An 11,026-nucleotide genomic window follows, 5' to 3' on the forward strand; every position below is an offset into this window, starting at 1 on the left:
TACAGTGGGGCAAAAAAGTATTTAGCCACCGACTGTGCAAGTTCCCCCACCTAAAATGATGACAGAGGTCAGTAATTTGCACCAGAGGTACACTTCAACTGTGAGAGACAGAATGTGAAAGAAAAATCCATGAATCCACATGGTAGGATTTGTAAAGAATTTATTGGTAAATCAGGGTGGAAAATAAGTATTTGGTCAATAACAAAAATACAACTCAATACTTTGTAACATAACCTTTGTTGGCAATAACAGAGGTCAAACGTCTACTATAGGTCTTTACCAGGTTTGCACACACAGTAGCTGGTATTTTGGCCCATTCCTCCATGCAGATCTTCTCGAGAGCAGTGATGTTTTGGGGCTGTCGCCGAGCAACACGGACTTTCAACTCCCGCCACAGATTTTCTATGGGGTTGAGGTCTGGAGACTGGCTAGGCCACTCCAGGACTTTCAAATGCTTCTTACGGAGCCACTCCTTTGTTGCCCGGGCGGTGTGTTTTGGATCATTGTCATGTTGGAAGACCCAGCCTCGTTTCATCTTCAAAGTTCTCACTGATGGAAGGAGGTTTTGGCTCAAAATCTCACGATACATGGCCCCATTCATTCTGTCCTTAACACGGATCAGTCGTCCTGTCCCCTTGGCAGAAAAACAGCCCCATAGCATGATGTTTCCACCCCCATGCTTCACAGTAGGTATGGTGTTCTTGGGATGCAACTCAGTATTCTTCTTCCTCCAAACACGACGAGTTGAGTTTATACCAAAAAGTTCTACTTTGGTTTCATCTGACCACATGACATTCTCCCAATCCTCTGCTGTATCATCCATGTGCTCTCTGGCAAACTTCAGACGGGCCTGGACATGCACTGGCTTCAGCAGCGGAACACGTCTGGCACTGCGGGATTTGATTCCCTGCCGTTGTAGTGTGTTACTGATGGTGACCTTTGTTACTTTGGTCCCAGCTCTCTGCAGGTCATTCACCAGGTCCCCCCGTGTGGTTCTGGGATCTTTGCTCACCGTTCTCATGATCATTTTGACCCCACGGGATGAGATCTTGCGTGGAGCCCCAGATCGAGGGAGATTATCAGTGGTCTTGTATGTCTTCCATTTTCTGATGATTGCTCCCACAGTTGATTTCTTCACACCAAGCTGCTTGCCTATTGTAGATTCACTCTTCCCAGTCTGGTGCAGGTCTACAATACTTTTCCTGGTGTCCTTCCAAAGCTCTTTGGTCTTGGTCATGGCGGAGTTTGGAGTCTGACTGTTTGAGGCTGTGGACAGGTGTCTTTTATACAGATGATGAGTTCAAACAGGTGCCATTCATACAGGTAACGAGTGGGGGACAGAAAAGCTTCTTACAGAAGACGTTACAGGTCTGTGAGAGCCAGAGATTTTCCTTGTTTGAGGTGACCAAATACTTATTTTCCACCCTGATTTACGAATAAATTCTTTACAAATCCTACCATGTGGATTCATGGATTTATTTTCACATTCTGTCTCTCACAGTTGAAGTGTACCTCTGGTGCAAATTACTGACCTCTGTCATCATTTTAAGTGGGGGAACTTGCACAATCGGTGGCTGACTAAATACTTTTTTACCCCACTGTACGTACGGGTGTGGTTTGAATAAATAATGCCCACTTTCTATATAATATGCGTGTTAAATTTTATATTTGGGGTGAAATATCAAGTCTTTTCAAGTAAACCGGTTCAAGTCCAATTCAAGTCCCAGGTCACTGCTGTAAAAGTCCAAGTCAAGTCAGTCTTATAACATTTTTTCAAGTCCAGTTTAAAGTCATAAAATTAATGACTCGACTCTGACTCGAGTCCAAGTCACATGACTCGAGTCCACACCTCTGCTTTGAGCCTAGCTACAAGTTAACACTAAATATAAATAGTAACACATATCGTATAATGTCACCCCCGCCCACATCTGTGCCAGAGCACATTTTGAGCAGGCTACTAAAACCAGAGTTATAAAAAATATATGCAATGAGTTTTTTAGAGAGAGATAGAGAGGGATATGGACAGCGAGTCATGAGATGTGAGAGATTTGTGATGTTTGGAGTATGTAGTTAGTGTGTTGTGTAGTCATTTGTTTTGTTTTGTGTGTCAGTGAGGGCACTTATGAACTTCACAAAGGCAGACTGCAGTGTAAACTCTGTCTCCAGGACGAGTGATCCACTTCCTGTTGTCAGACCTGCAGGTTTATCCCTGTGGGGGTTCTCCTCTGTCTTGTGGTGGACAAACTACTTTTTCTTATTGTGTCACCTGATTGTTCTTTAATTTTAGTTTTAGTAGTATTCTTAAAAGGTTGTACCAAAAGCACCAGATGCATCGGCTGCATTTTTAGGTCTGTAGTTGTGTAAAACTTTATTGTTTATCAAATTTGTGCATAAGTTTTTAAAATAAAATGAACGTTTTTATGTTCTTGTGTGATTTCAGATCAGTTGTAGGTTGTGCTGAAAAAACAATGAAACAAACAAGGTGAGAAAAAATGAATAATAAATGTAAAATCAAACGTAGTTAAAAGTGAGCCGTTATATCCTGAAGCCCAGCGGGTTAATTGTTGTGTAAATTTAAGCAAACAATTTCATTACTTGTAATAAAAAGAGTGAAACTGAAGTTAGACTTGTGTTTGTAACTGAACCATGTTTTGTAGCTTTCTGGATTTTATACTTATTGGGCTGCATATTTATTTATTATACAGGCTATACCAGGGGTCGGCAACCTTTTTGATGATGAGTGCCATCTAAATTTCCTCAGAAGTCAATGTGCCATATGATTGCATTAGCAATAGATTTAATAACGCTCTATATCAACAGTTACACACTATATAGGACAACTTTATAGAATTATATTTGAATATTTGTTCGCAGATGTTGGCAGCTATCAGTGAATAGTTATCAGCTATTATGAAGCAAAAAAAGACTTTTTATCCATAACAGCAAATGAACTGTACAACAGAAAATGCAAATGCTATTTATGGTCTCCTCACAACAATGATAAGAAAAATAAACTGGGCCAATATGGCATGTTTGTTAACACAGAGATACACATCCGGCAGCCTCGCCTCCGTCAGTGCGCCCCAGGGCGGCTGTACCTTGCCATCACCAGTGTGTGTGAATGGGTGGATGACTGGTTGTGTAAAGCGCTTTGGGGTCCTTAGGGACTAGTAAAAAGCGCTATACTGTCAATAAGGCCTCTGCAATGTTCTGAAGACAGTTAAAGTTGTCAGGCAGTGATGTCCAGCAGGTGAAAATGCAGCTCCATGAACACACACAGCTGTGGATTCCAGCTACATTCGTAGTTCTGCAAACTTTGACCACAGAGTCGAGCTTTTCAGTTCAATCAGCTGCATTTCGATGTCCTCTGTTTCCAAACAGCAGTGTTGGGGAGTAACGGAATACATGTACCGCCGTTACGTATTTAGAATACAAAATATGAGTAACTGTATTCCGTTACAGTTACCGTTTAAAAAGGTGGTATTCAGAATACAGTTACTTTGTTGAAATAAATGGATTACACTGCGGTACTTTCCTGTTTCATATTGTCGCGGGTCAGGACTGTTTGGGTTTGTTTGACAGCTACGCTCTGTTGTTCCAGGCGGCAGCGTTACGGTTGCCATGGTTACAGGGCGACGCTCTCTCTCTCTCTGCGACTGTGTGTTTCCTGGGTGAGAGAGCGCCTTTTCGTTGTTGTTGTTGTTGTTGTGCTAAGCTAACAGGCAGAATGCTACAAGCATAGCTCTAAAGAATGTAGCATCATGGGTAGTGTAGTCCGTGTTGCAGGGAGAATGGACTGCCATACACGTTATGGGTCTGTGAGCGAGGAGGGAGAAAAAGGGGAGTGGAAAGGTACGAGTTGTCATCGAGGAAAAACGGGAGCTGGAAGCATGTAAATATAATAATAACCACTGCAGCCAAGAAGAGAGCCTGACGAGCCCAGCTGTAAGTAAGCTATTAAGACTCGACTGTACACCGTGTTCCTGTTCTCCTCCGAAAACAATAAGTTCTGTTGGAGCCTTTCAACGCCTCTCTCTGTCTCTCGCAAGAAAAGTTGACCCACACAACAAAGTAAAGCTATTTTTCGGCTACGAGCCGACAGGGACCCCGCCGTATTAGTCAGAGGTCCCTTTACTACAGTTCGGAGTCGCGGACCTTCAGTAATAGTAATAAATCACACAGCAATAGTACATTCACGTTGTTGTAAAAAGCATGATAATATATTAAGTAATCCAAAGTATTCAGAATACGTTACTGTCATTGAGTAACGTAACGGAATAAGTTACAGAATACATTTTGGGGCATGTATTCTGTATTCTGTAATGGAATACATTTTAAAAGTAACCTTCCCAACACTGACAAACAGTTAATGCGAGACAAATCCAGCTGCTCATTAAAGCTTTCTGGATTGATCGAGTTTACGGATGTATCCGTGTATCTCCGTGGTGCTGATGCTGCGCTGAGCAGACAGCTCCTGAAGTGTCAGAATGTGGAAATTTCAACATCGCTTGAAAAAACTGCCAGCTAGCAACATCCCTCTCACTGGTAGGCTAAGTTATTTTTAGCTAATTACAAGTTGAATCTGGTAGTTGGGGTTGTTAGCTAAGATACTGTCATTAAGAAGCGGCACAACTAATGTGTCTATGCAACAAGGGCGTAGATTTGGCATTTTAAATGAGAATAAGAAAGAAAAGTGTTTCTTTGTGCCCCCCTCTCCCTGTTAATGCCCTACCTGCCCCCCTGGCAACACTTTGCTAGACCCGCCCCTGCACAGTTACCAGCTGTCAGCTACTTAGAAAAGGATCCTGGTGTTATTTGTCTCTCAGAAACAGTTCATAACTTCAACTCATCCATGTCACCTAAAAGGTAAACCTGTTTCTCCATCACAGCTCTGATGGTTCAGTAAGGACATCTCCTGGTTTCATCTTCATGTTTCCCTCTCACCACATATCCAAACCGACATCATGACCAGCAGCTTCACAGCTGTGGCTCCAGCAAACATCAGCTGATACTAGAAAGTAATATTAAATAAATTCTAACAACAGCTGATCAAACGTGCTGCTGTTGTTTAGCGCGACATCCGCTGGTTTCCTCTTTCTGGCACAAAGTGAGAGATAAACAAGAGAGAAAAGCTGATCAGCTGATCATTGATCAGTTTCATGATTGAAGGAGCAACAGGAGAGGGAGGGGGAGGATGAGAGGAGAAGAAGCAGCTGTGCAGCGTAAAGACGCAGAAAAACTGCAGCTTTGTGTCTTTTTCCATTCTAGCTGAAGTCCGGGACAAACTGTGTTTCTTTTCACCTCAATACCAAACGCATAATAATTTCTCTGAATACAAAACGATTCTGTTTTTTACAGGACGGTCATGCCGACCACAGAGCTAGCCTTCCTGATCAGTTTCTCCAGCCTGGATGAGTCCTTCTTTGCTGTGCTGCTCCCCCAGCACACCACAGCATAGAAAAGTACTCCAGCAACCACCGACTGGTAAAACATCCTCAGGAGCTTCCTGCAGATGTTAAAAGACCTCAGCCTCCTGAGGAAGTACAGTCGGCTTTGGGCTTTTTTATACAGGTGCTCTGTGTTGCATGACCAGTCCAGTTTATTGTCCACCCACAGCCCGAGGTACTTGTACTTGTTGACCACCTCCACCTCCTCCCCCTCTATCTGAACCGGCAGTGGACCTTCTCTGGACCTCCGGAAGTCCACAACCAGTTCCTTAGTCTTTGAGGTGTTGAGTTGCAGGTGGTTTGTGTGACTCCATGCGACAAAGTTCCTCACCAGACTTCTGTACTCCTCTTCCTGATCATCCCAGATACACCCCATGATGGCCGTGTCATCTGCAAACTTCTGAATATGGCATAATTCAGAGTTGTAGCAGAAGTCAGAGGTGTACAGGGTGAAGAGAAGAGGGGACAGCACAGTTCCCTGTGGTGCTGCTGACCACAGTGTCAGACGTGATGTCCTTCAGCCTGACGTACTGTGGTCTGTCGGTGAGGTAGTCGGAGATCCAAGCCACCAGGCAGGGGTCCACCTGCATCCTGTTCAGTTTTTCCTGAAGCATACAGGGCCGGATGGTATTAAAGGCACTGGAAAAGTCAAGAAACAGGATCCTGACCGTGCCTTTTCCCCCATCCAGGTGTGAGTGGGCTCTGTGTAGGAGGTACAGGATGGCATCCTCCACTCCGACACCCGCCTTGTATGCAAACTGTAGTGGGTCCTGGGCATGTTGTACCTGTGGTCGGAGGAGGTTGAGGAAGAGCCGCTCTAGAGTCTTCATAAGATGTGACGTCAGTGCCACCGGTCAGAAGTCATTCAGCTCATTGGGCCGGTTCCTTTGGGGACCGGGACGATGCAGGATGTCTTCCATAGGGCGGGCACTCTCCCCAGTCGCAGACTGAGGTTGAAGACTCGTTGTAGCGGCTCCCCAAGTTCAGCAGCACACGCCTTTATGTATGTGTTGTGTTACTTTACAGATTATTTATCTTCAAACATAATTAGTTACTTTATTACTTAGTTACTTTTTAAAAACATGATACACAACCTGAATAAGTAGAATGTAGAAGAATGGGAGGCAGAGCCTTCAGTTTTCAGGCCCCTCTTCTGTGGAACCAGCTTCCAGTTTGGATTCAGGAGACAGACACTATCTCTACTTTCAAGATTAGGCTTCAAACTTTCCTTTTTGCTAAAGCATATAGTTAGGGCTGGACCAGGTGACCCTGAATCCTCCCTTAGTTATGCTGCAATAGACATAGGCTGCCGGGGGATTCCCATGATGCACTGGGTGTTTCTTGTTCACTCACTATGTATTAACAGACCTCTCTGCATTGAATCATATCTGTTATTAATCTCTGTCTCTCTTCCACAGCATGTCTTTATCCTGTCTTCCTTCTCTCACCCCAACCAATCACAGCAGATGGCCCCGCCCCTCTCTGAGCCTGGTTCTGCTGGAGGTTTCTTCCTGTTAAAAGGGAGTTTTTCCTTCCCACTGTCGCCAAAGTGCTGCTCATAGGGGGTCATATGATTGTTGGGTTTTTCTCTGTATGTACTGTACCATATGAAGCACCTTGAGGCGACTTTTGTTGTGATTTGGCGCTATAAATAAAATAGAATTTGTTTTAATCTTTGCATCAAGCAAATATTAAATTATATGCAACAGTGTTTAAAAGTGTTTAACTTGTTTAACATTTAAACCTATCACCTGCAGCATATAAAATAAAATCGTGTTTTGTGTATATACTCTTTCCAACAGATGAAAGTAAAACACATCAGAAAGAAATAAAATCACAGATTCAGCAGCACTGAGTCGTGTTGCTCTTAAATTTATTGTCACCAGTTTAGCAGGAGTGGGGCGGGTGGAGGTTTGCCCACAGCGGTCATGTCAGTGGGAGGATCCGGGGGTTTCTCTGTGAATGTCACGTTCCCGTGGCAGCGTGCTCGCTGCTCGCTCAGATCTGAAGTTTAATGTTTCGCTGTAAGAAGTTTTCTTCCCACGCAGAGTGTACAGTGGACGCTAATGTTTTTATCACTTTTTATGGACTAAAACTCAAAGTAATGTGAGTACTTCCACGCTTTAAATGCTGCATGGTCGTACTTTCACGGTCATGGCGATGACCATCCCGCCACATTCTGCCCCCTGAGGGTGAAAACCTGCAGCTCCACGCCAGAGAGCTGCAGGAAGTGTGATTTAAGAAACTTTATTTCAGAATAAAATAAAAGATGTAATTTCCTCTGAGACCCTCGGTGTGGCTCAGGGACAACAAAAGGTCAAAATTCACACAACTAACGAGCTAAAGAAGATCAGGTGGAGGACGAGCAGCCCCAGGTTCAAATCCTCACACACACAGACATGAACCAAAGCTCTGTGTCTGTGTCTGTGTGCGTAGGTCAGTTCATTGCACATCAGGTCTGACACTGAAGCGTCACATGTGACCAATGACAGCTGCTCAGCTGCTGGGCTCCGCCCCCTGAGCGTGCTGCTGTCGGTCCACCTTGTAGAACTGGTGTTTCTGGATGTGCCGGTACAGCGTGGTGTATTTGGACACCCTCCTCATCCTCGGCAGGATGAAGGTGTGGGTGAAGTCGTCTCTGCTCAGAGCGCCGCGGCCCTCGGCTGCCAGAACGCCGTTCACAAAGTGCAAGCAGAAGCTGAAGCAGTTGTGGTTGTTTTCATCAAACCTGCGACACACAGAGAGAAAAGCTGTCGACAGATTTCTACACCTGCAGGTGATGGTGGTGATGGTGGTGAAGGCGCCGTGGCGGCGAAACACGCCTGTGTCTGGCGACCACCGCGGGTCACCTCGAACCTGTCTGACAGCGAGGGAGGCTCATAACGACAGAACGCGTTCAAGCTTCCTGCCTTCAAACAGCTCTCAGGTAAACTGTCAGGAAGGTCAGGTGTGAGTTACCTGTGCCAGGCAGGGTCCCACATAGGCCCGTCAGAGAAGCGCTCCAGGTACTGGTCCCACTGAGCGAGCAGGTGGAACATGTCGGGTCGGACCAGAGGGACGCTGATGCTGCGCTCCCAGCCGCTCTGATCCCTGCGGACGCCGCCACGAGTGTAGTTATACACAACACCTGCACACAGGTAGGAGGAGCTGATCACTCTGATCACTGGCCACGGGTCATCGATCACATTGATTATTGATCATTGTTTGGCTGCAGAGCTGAAATCTGTCAGGCGCTGCGGGAGGATCACATCACATCTGTCTGAGATGAATGATTCATAACGTTAAATTTAGAGAACATAAAAATAAATTATTTATAAAATCTAAATTATTAAAATTAGGAGATTTAGTGAAACCACGGACACTATTAATTACGTTTAAGGCTAAAAAATAATATTTTGCCTTTTAAGTTACAAAGAGTATTTTTAACGTGTTCGGGGGGAGAAGACAGAAGGAAATTTTATTTTAAGCGTCAGCTACACAAAGATTAATGAGTCCAACGGTTAGAGGTATACGACTGTGGAAGTGTCTTCATCATCATTTAAAGAGTTGTATAAATTTACATTGTTTTAAAAAGTGTTACATGTATAAAATTAAAATTAAAAAACTAAGCTGTAGTGCCTCTTCACCTCACTGTACAATACCTTTGTGCAATACTTTTTGTAAATAGTCAACAGTGCAATAGACTCAATACTTGAAATGTGCAATTCACTTGTATTTTTATTTTTTATTCCTATTTATTCTATTTATCCCCTTTGTATATTTTATTTATATTTGTCTCTGTATTTATATATGTGTGTGTGTGTGTGTGTGTATATATATATATATAACAATTCTGTAACTGTAACTTCGGTCGTTGCTGTGCTTTTTGGAAATCGAATTTCCCAGAGGAACCCACCCGAGGGATTAATAAAGTTCTATCTTATCTTATCTTAAAACGATAACTCAATATGAAATTGGAGTTCACTGAAAAAGGATCCATTATTTTATTTACTCATCTTTTCTCCTTGTTACTATGTGGAGTGGTATATTCTGATTGTAAATGTGTTGTTAGGACCGGAGATAAATGTTAATGTTAGTTTGTTCCTTGACTTTTGGTGCCCGCTTGCAATATAAGTTGGATTGTAGAGAGGGGGCGGGGTTTAATAAGAATATTTTCTTCTTCCTGCTGCTTTTCACACGTGGTTGCTTTACTGATAGAAAGTGTGGTTGGTTTGTCTGAAAGAACTAACTGTGGAAGCTGTTGACCAAGTGTGAAATAAATAAATGAAATGTTTAAACGTGTCTGAAAGTTTGATTTTGGTGTCAGTCGGTAAAGTCGCCGACTGACACCGACGCTCTGCACTCGCCTTCGTCTTTCCTGTCGCCGTGACCGAACTGAGACGTGGTTGAACGTCTTTGATTAGATGAAATCAGGGATATGGCAGGTCGGGGGCGTGGTCAGCGATCATGTAGCGTCCTATTGCGAGAGGATGGTGACTGTCTGCGAACGTTTGATCTGAAGCTGAAACGACACCTGACCAAGCCTCCACCTGTCTGCTCGCACCTGAGCCCACGATCACCAGGTGACCTTTGACCTCAGAGACCTACCTTTGGTGTTGGAGATGCCGGTGTGAAGATCAGCCGCCCCATCAAAGTCTCTGAGGATCAAACAGCAGGATACACTGGTTAGACTGGGTACACTGATTGGACTGGTGGGATTGATTTAGTAATTCTACTGGGTACACTGGTTATACTCGTATCACCTGGTCCAGTATGATGACTGGTTCAAACTTCTTCATGTTCCTGTGGGTACACTGACTGTGTACCTGGCAGTGTGCTCACCTGTGTGTAAACACCTGAGTACCTTCACCTGTGTGTGTGTTACCTGTCCAGGTTGTCGTGTGCAGGTGTGACCAGCAGGCAGCAGGACGTCTTGTGCCCATTGGTGAAGGGGGAGGGGAGGCTGACTGGCGCCTCCTGCAGTCTGCTCCCCCTCAGCTCCTCCCCGCAGCTCGGGCACTGCTCCGGCACAGAGAAGCAGAAGATCTCCTTCTGACAGTGAGTCAGACGGATCACGCTGCGCTCCATCACCTCCTCCTCTCTCGTCTCCTCTCGTCCTGCTCCTCCGTTTCTCCTCTTTGACTTCTGCCTTCCTCTTCTTCTCTCCTTCTCCTTTTCAACCGTCTGCGCGGTTACAGCCTATCAGATAACATCACTGTCTGGCCCCAGCCTATCGGGTTGTGGGTGCAGTCACAAAGATGGTCACGTGACCAGGCTCACCTGTCACTTTTTCCCCTCGAACAAGGCGACCTTTGGACTGCGTGGGCAGTGTTGTCACGGAAACGGGACCTGAGCTGCAGTGCATTCTGGGATTTCAATGTCCTGTAATCACAGGCCTGCTTTCATTTAAAGAGCACATTTAAAAACACAAAATGCTGCACAAAAACAAAACAAAGAGCACATCAACTCACACCGCTCCAAACGGAAAAAGAGACTTAAAAACAGGAAGCGAAGATGCCTGTCTCATATTTAAAGGCAACGTATTCCAAAGTTTGGGAGACACAGTTGAAAAAGTTCTCCTCCAAGTTCCAGTCTAGTTT

At 44.6% G+C, this 11,026-nt stretch overlaps 1 protein-coding gene across 1 annotated transcript; it reads right to left on the reverse strand.

Annotated features, from left to right (window-relative positions):
* Window positions 1-7,267: 7,267 nt before the first annotated feature.
* On the reverse strand, window positions 7,268-10,647 carry LOC113021830 (MKRN2 opposite strand protein). The gene is made up of 4 exons (XM_026166596.2): window positions 10,312-10,647; window positions 10,035-10,084; window positions 8,406-8,574; window positions 7,268-8,175 (listed from the first exon to the last, which is right to left on the reverse strand). Exons 1-4 carry the CDS (start codon window positions 10,512-10,514, stop codon window positions 7,944-7,946), a joined length of 654 nt encoding a protein of 217 aa, XP_026022381.1. The 5' UTR covers window positions 10,515-10,647; the 3' UTR covers window positions 7,268-7,943.
* Window positions 10,648-11,026: the final 379 nt, after the last annotated feature.

This window comes from Astatotilapia calliptera, chromosome 5 (assembly GCF_964374335.1).
Source record: "Astatotilapia calliptera chromosome 5, fAstCal68.1, whole genome shotgun sequence".
Taxonomy (NCBI): Eukaryota; Metazoa; Chordata; class Actinopteri; order Cichliformes; family Cichlidae; genus Astatotilapia; species Astatotilapia calliptera.

Excerpts from the sequence above, each read along its gene's own strand:
- LOC113021830 (XM_026166596.2), bottom strand. The coding sequence starts at position 10,514 with ATGGAGCGCAGCGTGATCCGTCTGACTCACTGTCAGAAGGAGATCTTC. Across the intron at positions 8,575-10,034 it reads CGGCATCTCCAACACCAAAG|GTGTTGTGTATAACTACACT; the intron begins GTAGGTCTCTGA and ends ACCTGTGTGCAG. Across the intron at positions 8,176-8,405 it reads TGGGACCCTGCCTGGCACAG|GTTTGATGAAAACAACCACA; the intron begins GTAACTCACACC and ends TGTGTGTCGCAG.